Source organism: Anomalospiza imberbis, chromosome 4 (genome assembly GCF_031753505.1).
Source record: "Anomalospiza imberbis isolate Cuckoo-Finch-1a 21T00152 chromosome 4, ASM3175350v1, whole genome shotgun sequence".
In the NCBI taxonomy this organism is placed as follows: Eukaryota; Metazoa; Chordata; class Aves; order Passeriformes; family Viduidae; genus Anomalospiza; species Anomalospiza imberbis.
The window spans coordinates 12,090,342-12,106,727 of NC_089684.1; the positions used below are offsets into that span (position 1 = coordinate 12,090,342).

At 35.0% G+C, this 16,386-nt stretch overlaps 1 protein-coding gene across 5 annotated transcripts in view; it reads left to right on the top strand.

The window, feature by feature from the left end:
• SPOCK3 (SPARC (osteonectin), cwcv and kazal like domains proteoglycan 3) overlaps window positions 1–16,386 on the top strand; it is a 167,754-nt gene that overhangs the window by 83,296 nt on the left and 68,072 nt on the right. For 4 of the 5 annotated variants that reach the window (XM_068187120.1, XM_068187122.1, XM_068187121.1 and 1 more), the window contains one exon: window positions 16,031–16,157. The exons of the other annotated variant lie outside the window; for it this stretch is intronic. In XM_068187120.1, the coding sequence (XP_068043221.1) occupies window positions 16,031–16,157 (127 nt within the window). The remainder of the gene's footprint in view (window positions 1–16,030; window positions 16,158–16,386) is intronic. 5 annotated transcript variants of the gene reach the window in all.

Consider the following 16,386-nt stretch of genomic DNA (forward strand, 5'->3'; position numbering starts at 1 on the left):
CCATTTATGTAAAACAATACATTTAAGGTTTCCAGTGTTGAGAAATCCATTAAGTGTAGTAGCTGGAGGTGTTTGTCATCATCGAAGGAAGTATGTGCATATATTGCTACTTTACAGTACAATCTATTACTGCTTTTGGAAAACAAACAGTGTTTTTCAGCATGCTAAAGGCGTGTCAGGAGTCTCTTAAATGTTCATGTTTGTTACATGGTCGATTATATAAAGGGGTTTTGTGTCTGGCAGTATTTTTATCTTCTGTTTAAAATCAAATGCTAAAACCCTTTTCACGTGTCCAGATTGTCTGAAATAGGTTTGCTTTACAGAATGCTGTAGTCTGTTACAGGAGAACAGAAGTATTTTACTTAGGTGTTTGGCTTTTGCCACAGACTACTGTATCTTTTATATTAGATCCTTATTACCTGAAAAAAGTATATATTTTTTTTGATGTCAAAATCTATGTACTGGGACTCTTGCACCACACAAATACTTTTTCTAAAACACCTATGCATCTTCTCTATTAATAGTAATAATAATAATAATGAAAAATTATTACAGTGACAGTACAGTTAAGGCTGGATTTAAAGCTTCCGAGATCTGTGGGATCCACTGCCTTTATTCAAGCACTATCTATCCAGTGGTTTCAAGAGTTGTTTTGGGTTTATTGTACATACACAGACTATCCACATGATGTGTGGCAGTGTAGATTCTGTGTCCAGAAATCTCAAAGAAATACTCAAATTCTGTCTAAACAGAACTCCTGAGGGAGGCAAAGAAGAGATTACACCTGAGGAAACCTGAACTCAGAGTAGCTGTGACTCTAGCGTGTTCTGGTTCAATTCCTTTGAGGGATACTTCTTTCAAATACAGAACTTCAGTGATACATTTGAACATTCCAGCACAGGTACACTTTGGGGGTAAAATTTATATAAGCATTTAATTATAATAGTGTGTGTTTTTTTTATAAGATTGCAAAAGTGCAAAACATTCAGGATGCATCCCTATTTTATAGACTCAGGGTTGCCTGAAGTTGCAGATGCAATAGCAACAATGCTTACAGTATATCACTTTCCTAATAGACACAGACTTGCAATTCCTAGACTGTTCCATAAAGCAATAAAAAGCAAACAAACAGAACCACCCCAAACCAAATTAACAAAATTACACAGAAAAAGAAGCATCAATTCTCTCTTGTGTTCAGGACAACTTTTTTCCGCTAACTAATGGGGTAGAACTGGTTCGTAGCTCCTACTGATCAAGCCATCCAAAATTATCATCTTGGAGGATATGTATTCATCAATGCTTAACTTTTTCACTGTGATTTAAAATTATTTAATTCTTTGTGGTTTTGAGTGTGACTGCGTATGGGACATAATTTGTCTGTTCTGCTTCCTAATTATTATTCTTTCTTCCTTAACTGTAGATTATTTTAGTTCAGAATCTAAAATAACAACTGTTGTAAAATACAACCTTTTGAATCTTAGAAACAATGCCTCTGGGAAAGATGTTTCATAGAGAAATATAGCTACGTGGGCTTTTTCTTGTCAGAGAGTTTCATATGTGTCAACATTTAAGATAATTATTGTAATTTAAGGAATAATTAATTTCTTGATCAGCTGAAGATCTGGGCGCTTAAGTGTTTCTGAAAACATTTGCACATCTTGAAGAATGCACTCCCCTTGCCTTTGCCTTCACTATTTGCACATTAATGGGCAATGAATGTTTGTAGTACAAAGATTTGCATACTTATGAAAGCTGATTTGAAGTTTTGATCCCTAAATTCAACAAAAATTATGTTCCAAGCTTTTTCTGTTGGGTCTTCTTTCTAAAGATAACCCCAGACATCATCTCTTCAACCTCAAACTCAAGGGGAAGTGCAAGGTAGAAGCAAATAAGAGAAAAGTTTGAGAGGAGATTTAAGCTGGGGAGTAGGATGATAAACATAAGACTATAGGAGAGTGATATCCTGAGGTTATCAGTGATTGATTTTGCATATTTGGAGTATGCTAATACAGTCTCTAAAAAGTATGAAGGTACAGCCGAGATCCTCTGTATGCTCTTTGATATCATAAAACAAACATAACATGTTGGGTCATAGGAGGGGCGGGCTTGCTATTCCCTTACTCATTATGACAGTGAACACTGGAGACCCTTATACTATTGAGCTTTCTACCCATACAGTTCTTTCACAGATAACTCACAATAGTAACTTTTCTAGGGTAACTGCAGCTTTTTTTTTTTTTGTACACATTTGAAATGACTAGAAAACTGATTTTTTTTCATATTCTAGATGCATACTCATATCTAGAAGTTATATGACATCATATAACTGTTTATTTCAAAGTACAAATACTGGAGGTTTTTTACCTACACTGCAATATTTTTGTCACATTCTAATTCATCTCTCCTATCTTCAAATTGGAAAACAAGGTAATTTCTAATAGGATCAGTAATTGTTTATTCTCTTCTCTCAACTGAGAAGCAGACACAAAGGGTCACTAGGAAGAACTTGGAAAACTTATGCAGATGCAGTAGTTAAAAAGCAAACAAAACAATGGAACTTTGTAAAGAATGGAGAAGGAGATAGTCTGTAAATATTAAGAAATCATTTTGAATGAGGTCTCACAATTTATTTAGTAGTCCTGTTATCTATGTCCATCTTGATAAATGACACATTCCAGAAACCGAAACACTTCTGAGCTGTTGAGAATAGGATCAAAGACCTAAAGAGACGTCTGGATGGAGACACTGGAAAATGGGTGTTTAACTTAGTGCTAACTTTGTAAGAATGACTATGACAGGATTTTATTTATGTTCTCATTGCTCAGTTTCTTTAATTTAATCTCATAATGAAGGAAAGGGGAAAATACATCAGGCAGCAGATTCCAAACAAATTTTAAGAACCTGTTTAATTTTGAAAGACATTACTGCCACAGAGCTCTTGGTCCGCGTTGTGGTTAAAAGGAAGATTGCGAAACGTGTGTGAAGAGCTAAAGCAATCCTCTAAGCTAGCATGCAGGTAAGACAGCTGATTTCTCTGGCATGTAACAAACCTGTTCTTCACAAGAGAGTTGTAAGTTTTGCCTCAGGTCACTTTAATCCTAATTTCCTTTTATCTTTATCTTTTAACTGTTCCTTTCCAGCTCTCCAGCTGCTTTCTACAAGAAGATTCTGTATTTGATCAGCAGACTGGATACTAGTCCAGTTAGAGACCACAATTTACTGTCTTACCAAAGTAATTTAGTTATCAAAAGACACAGTTATTAATATATGCCTGAACCTATAAAACCGCAATAAAAATAAAAGTTGAGCTAGATTAAGAAGTAGAGAAGGAAAAATGCCACTGGAAAATGTACACTGTCTGCTCTTATTAAAATAAAAAAAAAATCCATATTTTCTGCAAACAGATGCTTTCCTAGGAAAGTTATTAAATGGTTTTTTTTTTTGCCCCACAGTGGGAGCAGAAAATATCTATTTCCATTTGTTATCTCTCCATAGACTATTTTTTCCTTTTTCCATGTCACCACAGCATTTTAATCACTCTTACTGCATTGCGATTTTGGGATTTCAAAGCTGAATTTGTGGTTGGTCTTCTAAAGCAAAGTATTTGGAAGCATGTTCAGCCGTGAGGCTGAGTGGTGAATTGTTTGTTTTGTAGAGTCATGACTTTGAAGATGAAATTAGGCAGCTAAATCAGGATCAATATTGTGTTATGGTATGCAGAGCACTAGGGGTGTCCAGCTGAGGCACCATCAAGGGCCCCAGTAGTATGAAAATGTAGACCCTCTAGGAGTAATTAAACAGAGGAAAAGGTGAAGTCTTAGGTATCTGATTTTTCAGTTATTCTGAACAGTTGGAAATAGATTTTGAAGTACTCAGAGAATTTTCCAAATTGTAACATCTTCATTTTGCAGAATGAAGATGTTAAATACAGAGCCCTAAAAGCTGAACCACAATTCCCTTTGTGTTACCATCTCAGAAATATTGATTACTGCTGTTTTACCTTTTGTAATGTGCTTCTGTTTATTTAATAATTTCTCTTTCAGCATTTTTGTTGTAGTTCTGTTTACTGTTTTTCTCTCTCTTAAATAACACTACTCCATTTTTTTATATTACTTTTCTTCATCACAGTACTTCGTGTTTTCACTCAACATGGCTTATTATTTATGTAGTCATATCCAGTAAGAGATGCTTTATGGTGGCTTGAAAGAAATAGATTATGTATTATCCTGTAGGTACCATTTTATGGGACCCACATTAGAGTAATTGAGGAAGGAAGAAAGAAAAAGTAAGAAAGAGTCTATACTGCTGATGTTTATGAACATCAATAGAAAAGGAAAAGATATTAAGACTGGAAAATTACTGACTTCCTAATGGCACAAAAAGAAGTTTTATCCAGTTGTTTGCCCATTAGATTATTTTATGGAATCAAGTTTGTTTTTTCTTATAGACATAAGGGGAAATATAATGCCAACATAAATAATAAAAGAGAACTTTTGTCATGCTAGGCTAAATAATGTGAAATAACATTACAGTAGTTAGTAAAAATACTTTTGGCAGTATTATTGACAAATTTTTTTTCATTGATATTCTGGCACATATATTTCATCCTGGATATGTCTGTTTTGTATTAAATTTCCATCTGTAAAATGATCTATTTATATGTGTGCATTATCAGACTAGAAAGCCTCACACTTTAAATCTCTTTGATTTTCTTGCCTTGAGCAATAGTGCAAGTAATCTGTGTTTTAAAAATAACTTCATTTATAGATGGCAATGAAAGTAGCAAAGTTTTGTTTTAAACTGTTTGGTTTCTTTTCAATACAGCAATACCTGTACCTATCTCTGTGGGTTTAATATGTCTATGACAAAAGCAGATTAATAAGTATAACAAACTATACATTATTTAAAAATTGAATCTTTTCAAGCTATAAAAATCATCACTTCCAATATATAAAAAAGCGAAGTTGCTTCCTAATTGAGAAGGGAACTTTTCCCCCCAGTGGAAGTCACTGTTGATGATCTTTGGATTTGATCAGAGGTAAAAGGATATTACAAATTAAAACTAGCATTTAGGGAACATCGGTATTGTTTCAAAATATGGTCAAGTTTTGAAGAACCAAGGGCAAACACAAGCAATATGCAGCCAAAATGGAAACTGTGCAGGTCTTGCTCTTTCTTTTATTATATTTAGCTGGTGCGATGCTTTGTTGAACTGGGTTTTATATTTTGTCAGAATTTTGCCCTCTTCTCCCATGAAGTTTATATAAGCAGATTTTGATACTCATTCAGGGAATTCTTGCATATTTGCCAGTGTGGGCGACCACAGTGTACAGACCTGTTGCACAGTGAGTGTGTAATAGAAATGGTACTCGCTGGTGGTTTGGACTTACTGTGTCATGCATAGATGTCATTGTCTAGGCAGGCTCTGCCCTGAGCTTTGTGAGATTTGATGAGAAGCACTCCCAACCTAAACTTAACCTTTAGTAGTAAGCAAGGAGAAAAAGAAAAAGGAAAAGTTTTATGTTGTTTCAATATAAAAGAATATCAATATAGTGAGTTAGTATACTGCAGCAGATGATCTTTCATGGCTAATTGTTTGACAACCCATTTTTGCTCTTTTATCATCTTACTATGCACTTGTTGCTATATGTTTTATCTGAGTAGACCTCTATATGATAAAAGCTTGTCAGCTTTATCTTCCCATTTTCTGATGTTATCAGGCATAATTAATAAACTCAGAAGACATCATGCTGGGAGAAAAGATAATATCAAGCTGAAAAGCCTTTCTGTCTCTTTTTTGTTTGTTTTTTCTCCTTTCCTCTCCCTCTGCAGGAGTGAGAAAATCGGTGCTGATAGGTGCTCTTCCATCTCTCTAAGGAGCACTTGGAAGATTACAGTACAGTAAGCTGACAGTTGTCTACATGATCTAAAGGAATTCTCTCTTTCAGTGACATGCCATAGCTATTAACCAGTGCCAGAATACAGAACTTTTATGAGGTACTGATTTGCAGACAAAGATATTTCTCTTAAAAACTCATGAACTGTAAAACAGCACTCTTTTAGCACCTGGTTAACAACACCATCTAAAAACATCACAGCCTTTGTCAGAAGTGACCTAGACTAACCACAATAGCAAAACTAGTTTGAGATAATATTTCTTTTGTTTTAATTTAAATACCATATCGATGTTAATTGTAATCCTGAGCACCTTTGCATAACAATTTTCTGTCCATGTGTGCTGTGTCTCACAATCTTTAACCACAGACATGTTATTATCTTTATGCTTTTGAAATTATTTTGGCTGTAGAATTACGGGCAAAAAATCTTTGCACACTAGAATTATCAAGAGAGCTGGCATATTTCAAGCCTTGTTCATAGAATGGTTTGGGTTGGAAGGAACCTTAAAATCATGTAGCAAAACCCCTCTGCAATGGACACCTTCCAGTGGACCAGGTTTCTTAATGCCCCATCCAGCCTGGCCTTGAACACTTCCAGGGAAAGGCCATCCACAACTCCTCTGGGCAGCCTGTTCAGTGCCTCACCACCCTCATACTGGGGAATTGCTTTCTGTATCTGATCTAAACCTAACTTCTTTCAGTGTAAAGACATTACCACTTGTCCTATTCCTATCTACCCCTGGTGCTCCTCAGCACCAGGCAGTAGATAATACATAAAGAGTTCTATTATGTCTGTTACGTGGTTTTCTTGTTTGGCAGAATTATTCTTGATTTAGATAGAGTATGAGTCCAGTTCAAAGTTGTTTAATGTAAATGGGTGTCCAGGGTAGGTAGAATTATATTACACAGTGCCTGTAATATTGCAGTTTAAAGGAAAAAAAATCCCACTTCTACTGTTTTTGCAAATGAATTGTGGTACTTCTGGAGGATAGGAGAACAATAAATTAAACCTGGTGGGTTTAAGAAGCTGAGCTGTAGGTGATGGGTGCAGCATCAACCACACAGATGGAAACACTGATGAATGGAGTTAGATACTATAATAAGAGCTGAAGCAGGGGTTGGGGAGCAGGGAAGTATCACTCACTCCAAAGCTGTGCAAAAGAGCAAAGAACATTTGTTAAAATGGATGGCTGCAAGGTTTTGTGCCATACTGTGAAGCCACCCTGAGTAACTTATGCAATTAAGGGATATTCAGATCCCTGAACATGAATACTTTGAATGTAGTCTTTGTAGAAGCAGCTTATTATTTCTCACAGGTCTGATGAGGAGCTCAGAATTGTTAAATACAACCTGGAGAGACATATAGTTACTTAGGTCTCTCCTTAAATTTTTCAGTTTTGATTCAAAGTATGTTTCTTTAGTTACCTTCTATACTTACTCTTCAGAAAGAAAAAAAACCCAAACATGTTCTTTTGAAATTGATCAATAACTGATATTTTCTACCTGTAATCCTACATAAACAGTTAAGTGTAGAGAAGATAAACTTAAGTCATTGACAGAGCAGATATATGTTGATAATATTAAGGGAAGAAAATGGAAATCCTTCTTTCAGATATTGATTGCTGTGATGCTTGTAAATGGGTTTTTCTTCCTTCTTTTCTGTCTTTATTTTTAAGCAGACACTGACTAATCCTGCTTGAGGGAAGAAAGAGCTGTGAGCATGGGCAGCAGGGGTGCAACTTGCACTTGCCAGGCAATGAGAAAGATAGATTGCATGAGAATCACTCTGCAGGGTTCTGAATCTGATGAGTAGAATATCAGTTTATTCTTATAGTGGTGAAAGAACATCTTTGTGGCAGCCAGTGTTTTTAGCCAATAGGAAAAGTAGCTATTTTCTAGTGAAAATTATTCTGTAATTATGTTCAACATAGAGTAGTCAGTGTTGTAGGAGTAGACATCCTCATAGTAATATTAATCAAAATATTGTTACTATTTGTCTACTTTGGGTTGTAGAAGTGATTATTAGTTAGTTGACTGTTTAATTTATTTTAATTTGGTTTTTATGTTTAAATTATTTTTATTCACGCATTTTTTTATAAATCAGAAGCATTAAGATGCTCTCTTACGAAAACTGTGCCTTTAATTGGACTATCAAATGCAGGTAACAGCATCACATTATGTAGAACAGATTCTGAATTAATAACTTTTGAATTCTCTCTCAATAATAGATATATAATGATTGAAAAATTTAAACCATTACCCTCCCTTGCAGTTTTGCAATTGTTAAACTTGCTGATACATAGGAACCCTATTTAAGTGATGATAATCAAATGAAATTATTACACTTTTCTTACTACTGGGGAATTTTGGATTCCTGTTCAGCAAGCTACAAAGAATTTTAGATGTGACACCATACTCTGGTTTTTAGACATAGTTCTGAAAATTACATCTATTGAAAAAGGAGAACTCCTTGCTGGCTTAAAAAAAAAAAGGTTTCTGCTTTATTAAATAATGTGTAAAAGAAAAAAGAGATTACTTTTGCTTCTGTGTTATCTGTTTTAGAAAACATTGAAAAATGTCTGTTTTCCTTTGGAACACAAATTGATGTCTTTTTTCCAGTAGAACTAGTACATAGTGAATATATTTATATTCAAAGAGGTAAACTCTGCATGGCCAAGTACACACACAAAATCTATATAACGTTTTGTCTTTGCAAAGTAGAAAATTTTAGGTTTGAAATGTGTTTAGTAATTCTTTTAGCTTTATAAAATGAAAGCAGTTCTAGGAAAAAGTAATAAATATCTCTAAGAAATTATTAAAACACTGCATTATTACAAGGTCAAGCACTTAGATTAGCATAAAAAGCACTTATGAAAGACATTTGCATATCTTGGTGATCAAAAGGTGAAGTCTAAGTTCATAAATTAAAAGACACTATTAAAAATCTTTCTGAAATAATGCATAATTGCAAAGTGGGGGGGTGTGTGTATGAATTTCAGTTTCTTTTGTAATATTGTTTATATGTTATATCAACTAAAATGTGTATTAAATTTTTTGAGGCTTCAGTTCTGGAATGACTTAAAATTGTGAGCATCTCATGTAGTCACTGAAGCTATTGAAATCTTTGCAACTTTATTTCTATCAGTTTGATTTGTGAAAAATTTAACTATTGATTATTAGTGAGATATGTCTTGGAATGCAACAGATTTTATAGATTAAAATAAATCCTTTTAAAAAAAATTAGTAACACTTAAGTAACTTAGTAATTTAGGAGATCCTTAGTTTCTTACCATCCATTGAATGAGTAAAAATGCATATATCCGCTGAAGGAAAGAAGTCATATTTAGATCAATTCTTATATGAAGTACAGGAAGTCCTCTAAAAACTGGAATTAGGAAAAACAGTAGGTGAGTTGATAAGCTTAAAAATTATGAAGTCAATGGTAATTTTGTTTGATCTCTGTGAAAATAATATCTAGTAAAGGAAGCATCTTTATCATTTACATGATGATACATTTTCATACAGTATCAAAATAATTGAAAGACCTTTCTCTGTAACTTTACTGTTCTCCAACTCCTGCGTTGGAGGCCAAAATAACTATGCTGAAGAGCCAAATGAGACATCCTGTGATAGGTGGATCACTCTGCCATGTGTAAACACTTGCTTCATCCAGGGTTTTCTTCCAGCTTATGCTTAACTTGTGAAGCTATTGTTGTAATCTTTAGTTTCTGAGCCACTTTATTCAAGTAGTTTTTACAGGGCACAAAGGCTCTGTAGGGAGGCTGTATGTATAAAATTGTTTATTGCCCACTGGGCACAATATTTAGCTGACACTAATTTGCTGTTACACTGTACTGACAATGCTCTCCACCTCTTTCCAGATACTCAGTGGGTCTTTGCTGGCCACACAGTTCAAGTATAACGTGTTGTCTCCCATGGCTTATTGAAACGGATTGATCCTCAGTGTTGTTTAGACTTGGGTCTCTGTTTTTGCTTTTATGATTTTATAATTTTTCATATTTGTGGCTTGTTTTCCCTCCACTCCTGACTGACCTTGTTCAACAATCTTAGCTCTGTCTGCAGTTATACCTCTCTTACATTGCATGGTTCCACACTGCTTAATTTCTGATACTTCTTCCTCACGATTTAGTATTGTCCTCAGTAGTGTGTGCCAAGGTTATTCATCCATGCCATATTAAAACCTCAGTCCTTAGGACGAAGGAAGGCTAACTCACTCAGCTGTGAGTTAACTGGGAAATACATGCCATTCTTCCCTATTCTCATGGTCTGAACTGCAGATACTTGTGGGCTGAAGGAGTATGCTTTGCTGCTTCATTGACCAGCATGCCTAGATTTTAGAGACAGTGGGAATATGGTTTATGCTCAACCCTTACCTTTAGTGGGTGAGTCTAAAGTTTTGACAGCATCTGTAGCTCAGGACTTCCAAGTGGGATTTGTAAAGTAGGTAGGAATAAAAGGCAAAACATTCACAGAAGTCATACTGCAAATGAAAGTGTGTGGTAAAAATGGTAAATACTAATTTGTTTAATAGTCTTATTATCTCGGTATTGTTTATGCAAATGTGCTTCACTTGTTTCTCTTGAAGTAATTTTATCGATCTGCTAACTTAGATAGTGTGATAGAATTATTTACAGATGTTGACACTAAACTTGCACCTCTGTCTTTAGAGAAATCTGAGTGCATGTTTTCTGTGACAGAAAGCGAGGTCTTTATATACAGGATTGCTTTCCACATTTCTGGCATTTGCTAAGCAAAATCTGCTTCAGCTTTATGTATGTGATCATTTCTAGTTAAGTATGTAGGACATGCATGGAACTATGTCAGATCTGTAGTAAGCATATCCATAAATAACGTTGGACAGGAAATTCCACCTGAACGGTTCTCACTAAACTTTCAGATGACACCAAGCTTTGTGGTGCTATTGACACCCCTCAAGGACAGGGTGGGGTGCCATCCAGAGGGTTCTGGACAAAATCCAGAAGTGGGCCCATGGGAATCTCATGAGATTTAACAAGGCCAGGTGCAAGGTGCTGCACCTGGGTTGGGTGACCCCTGATATCCAGGCAGGGGGATGGACAGAGCAGAGCAGCCCTGCCCAGAAGGATTTGGGGATGCTGGACATGAGCTGGCAATGTGCACTCACAAACCAGAAATCCAGCTGTATCCTGGGCTGCATCCAAAGCAGCATGGCCAGTGGCTGAGGGAGGTGATTCTCTTCCTCCACTCCATTCTTGTTAGACCCCACATGGAGTGCTGCATCCAGCTGTGGCGTCTCCAACATAAGAAGGATGTGGATGGGATGGAGCAGATTCAGAGGAGGGCTGCAAAGATACTCAGAGGGCTGGAGCACCTCTCCAGCAGAGGCAGGCTGAGAGAGATGGGGATTGTTCAGCCCAGAGAAGAGAAAGCTGTGGGGAGACCTGTAGAGGAGGCCTGCAAGGGATCTGGAGAGGGGCTTTCTACAAGGGCATTTAGTGATGGGACTTAAAAATAGGTTTAGATTATATACTGGCAAAGAATTCTTCACTGTGAGGGTAATGGAAAAGGTTGCCCAGAGCAGCTGTGGATATCCCATCCCTGGCAATGTTCAAGGCCAGGCTGGATGGGGCTCTGAGCAGCTGATGTAGGGTAAGGTGTCTCTGGCTATGACAAGGAGATTGGAATCAAATTATCTTTATGGTTCCTTCAAACCTAAAATGTTCTATGATGCTATGATTTCTGTGTTGGGGTACAGTCTTTGTTTTTTTGTCTCATGAATATAGTACACTTGCTAACTCATCCAATCTACACTAAGATTGGTTATCAATAAATACAAATGTCTTACAAACAGTGTTAATATGTAAATTGCTAAAATTGCTAAAATATACTTTATTTTTATTTCCACATTAATCTTAATAATTTTTGTTCTATTTATCTCAGTTTAATTCAGCTATTGTTGGTTTATTCAGATGGATTTTTCTTCTATTTGTTAGAAGTACTGCAAAGTAAAGAAACAAGTGAAAATAATATACTCAAAAAGACTGGCAGTAATGAATTGAGAGGTTTTTGACATTTGAAAGAAACATCTTAGTAGTATATTGACAACTATGGTTTTCTTCCAAGAGGCTTCTACATGAAAAGGCAGCTTTGAAGGAAATTCAGGCAATTTAGATTTTATGATACAAGTGGTTTTTCTGATTATGTTAATCTTACACAGCCTGATTGTGTCCCCCAAAGGCCATGGCAAAACATAATCAGGCAGACTCTCTAAATGGGAATAACTCTAAAATCTCCTAAAGATGCAAATGTAGTTATCAGAGAAGAATTACTAGAGTTCTTTCAAAGATTAGTTTTTAGCAACTCAGACCTTTTTCGACCAGTTTTTAAAAAATGTGTTTGAAGATCATCATATCTAGCTATAAAATACCATTTTTCAATTGAATTGGGCACTCATGCATTATATAGATATTATTAAATATGTCATGTTGCCAAAGAGTTGCTCGAAGCTAAATTTTAAATGGGTTGCATTAAGTATTCTCAAAGTATTTGCAGGCACAATTTGTGTATACAGGAAGGTAAGTTTATGTATGCAAACAGGTACATAGGCTAGACTAATTGGGCAGATTGGCTAATTATGTTTCTAGGCAGGCATGCACAGTTTGGTGTATGCAAATTAATGCAATCAGAAGCATTGCTGGTAAATTAGGCCCATATATTTAATTTTACCCTTTAGGTGTCAACAATATCAGATAAGGTGGAGCTTGCATTCAGTAATAGTTATTTTATTACGAGACAGGTACCAAAGCCTTTTCAGGAAATTTTTGGTGGAAAAGGTTAACTTTCTCATGACATCATATAGTTAATGTGACAGCGTACGAACAAGTGCAAGTACATTTATAGTGATTGCAGTAGAACCACAAAATTCAATGACAAGATTTGACTAGCTACAAGTTGCAGTCATCTGGGTCTTCTTCTTGCATTTTGAATTATAATAAATACAAGGAAGAAACAAGGGATTTATTAAAGTGAAATAACTGCCTTGTTTGCTATTTTTTCTCATGTCTTAGCATTTTAAAATGTATCCACATGGCTCACATAAGTAATAACCAATTATATGTGTTACAGTTTTGTACCTATTTCAGGATATTGTTGACATACATCAATGATCATATCTCAAGATAATTTTTATCATCACAGTAGTTTCTTGATTATTTCCATGTCACTAATTTGTATGTGTGATCATTGCCTAGCTGTAAAAAACATAACACCAACACTTGGTTGCGAAGAAACAGTCAACAGAAACAAATCTGATGTAGTTAAATAATGGTGGAAGGATAAGTTTGAGTACATAATTGCATTATTCAGGTGTTTTATGAAATGCACGTATCTACCATAACTAGCATTAAAAATATTTTTAATTGACTTTTCATATTTGCCTGTCAGTGACTGACAATCAAAAATAGCTGTTCAGTAGCTTTGATAATACAGTCCATCTTGAGCATCATTGTACTAAAGCTTTAAATAGATATCCATACAAACCATGTCCATGACCAGGTGTCTGGATTGATACTGTCAATTTACAAAAATATTATTAGTTATATAGAAGCCAATTTTGGTAACAGTGATCTGCTGAAGATCTCAAAGGAGTTCTGTGTAAAAGAGGAAATTTGACACTCTTCAGCTTTAATGAGTGCCCTGGGACATTTTGCATTTAATAGCCTAACAAAGCAGAGGTTAGTTGAGGAAAGTAATTTCTCTGACTATATCAAATATTTTCTGTTTTCTTCATACCTCTCTGCTCATCACAGAACTGCAATTTCTGTGTTCTGAGCTTGTTCTAGTTTCATCGTCCTTGCAATTCTGTCTGAGATGCCTCTTTCCTTTACCTTCAGGTAATTTTACTTCTCTTCATCTAAAAGGAGGGTTTGTTTTCCTTTTTCTGTCTTTTCTTGTTTTCATCAAGAGTATGCACAAACGTGTATATATACTAAAACACTAAGCACCACTAGTCCTTTCTTTGATTTATTTTAGACATCTACACCAAGTCCCTTTGTGTGTCACACAAATTCTGCTTCCAGTCTATTTTTTGCTGATGTCAAGGAGCTTCTCTCTGTTGATGTGTGGAACTTCTGCAATTTATTTGTACAGCATTTTAAAGTTACTGTATCTCTGATAAACAGAAATTGCATCAGGTTGATAGTTGAGATGCTGGTCCTGTCAGTAGCCTCAGGCTACTGGGGCACTTCTGGATAATTGTGAGCTATAAAAGTAACAAGTTAGAGAAGGATGCAGCCATCTATATAATCTAATGATGCTGGAACTCGTGAATGATTGCAGAGCTCTCAGTCAAGTGAAAGGAGCAACCGTAGTCTAATTATTACTATTTATTGTGCATCATCAAAGACAGATTATCTTTTTTTTTCTATAATAGAAACAAGATGATTTTTACTTTGTCTTCAAATTGTGAAACTCATCAGAAAGGATTGTTACTTGTTAATTAAGGTGGTATGTTCAAATTGTTTCCTTTTTAGTGCTTCCTGGTGGACATAAAAACTTCCTGTATTGATATTTTATTATCCATTATACTACATAGAACTGAAGCTATTTCTGGCTTTTTCAGTGGTAACTGACACCTTCTGTATGCAGCATCTCAGCTTCCTGTTTACACTGTAAAAAATCTGTGTAGTTCAAAATTTCATTACACAGCATAACTTTTAATGCAAACTTCTATAATTCTATGATTCCTGTGATTTTTTTTTCTTTTTTCTAAAAGACCACATTTACAGCTAAAATTATTCACATAAACATTAGCATGGCTTGGAAATGGGCTTTTGTTTTTTGTCATCACCAAGGACAAAAGGATGTGCTTTTAGCCTTTTACTCTGTTAAGGATTTGCTTTTAGCCTTTTACTCTGCTCATTATAAAACCAGAGGATGGGGAGTTTATTTTCTCATGTTTCTTTTTATTACTGCAGACAAGTTTTTCTCAAACAATGATTCATTACTAGCAAAAACAGTTCTTGATTATCTGTAGGTGAAAGAGTTTAAAGAGTTCTCTGAGAGTTCTGCTCCATGAAAGAATGTTTGATTTGAGATTTTATAAGTTGGAACATTTGTGTGTGTCCTGATAAGTTATTGTTGTATTCTAAGTGGTATTAAGATCCCCCCCCCCCCAAAAAAAAACCCCAGTATAAAAATCATACAGTATTCTTTATTTTTTTATTTATATGCAAAAAGTAACTTCTTCATATATTTTTAGGTCATAAAGGAGCTGTTTCATGATACAGTGGCTACTAAATGCTTTCATAGTTGAAAAAATATTGAAAAAATTAATGAATAAGAATTAATTGAAAGATACAGAGAAAAAGCATGTCAGTGTGAAGATGGCTGCATATCACGAATTGAAAGCTATAAAATATTGTGAAGAAGCATCAGTAATTTATCTTAGACTTTTATTCTGACCCAGGATAGCCTTTTCCTAAGTTGAAATAATCCATCTAGCTCTGTATATGTTTATATGAAGATACACATATATGATTGTGTATATTGATTCTGTGCTCCAGTGGATTAACTTGTTTTTTCCCTTTTGGACTATATATTGAGTTTTGACTGAATTTTGCAAATTGTAGACAGTGAAATTTGCAAATTGTAGACAGTGAAAGACAGTGTTCAAAGTGGGGCAAACAGTAGGACCACCTCCCTGTTTCTATAGAAGTATTTATCTATACAGTTCTCTAAAACCTAAATGTTGCCTCATAAAATATCAGTATTTAGTTCTGAATATAGTTCTATTCATACTGTTCAATAACAAAAAGAGTAAATGCCATGTAATTCCAACATCTTTCACTGATCAATAAGTGTAACAGTCCCCAAAGCATCATCTTAATTATCTTTTTCTACTCATATGTCTTAGAAAGTGAAATAATATGCAGGCATCAAGTATCACTACAGTGAATAAAGTACAAAGGTGAAGAAGTTTATGCCAAAGACATTGGCATCCCTTTATGTAAAAGAAAACGTTATGGTTCAAATTATGTATGGTTTGCTGTTTGTAAAGGCTCATTAAAATACCCTGAATATGTTCTATTTTTACTACTGCTTATCAGAATTACATACTTTTTGTTTACTTACAGTATGAAAGAGGCTGGTTTAGGCCATAAACAGTGGAGGGGTGGTCCCATTTCATCAAACTGCAAGCAGTGTCCAGTAGTTTATACCAATCCTGTTTGTGGATCAGATGGTCACACATATTCTTCTCAGGTAAGAATTGAATAAAGAACTAAATTAATCTTTCATTGTTCCAATCAATTCCAGCTCTTGGAAAAGAAAATAATTTATTGTAACACAAACTAATATTTACTTGTTTTGGCTAAAAAATGTATTACAGAATGCAACTTACAAGAATTCTAGTATTTTGTATGATGTAAAAGCAAAATGGTAGCAAACTCTCTGCAGAATAAACCAGTAATACCTGGAGCAGCAGAGTGTA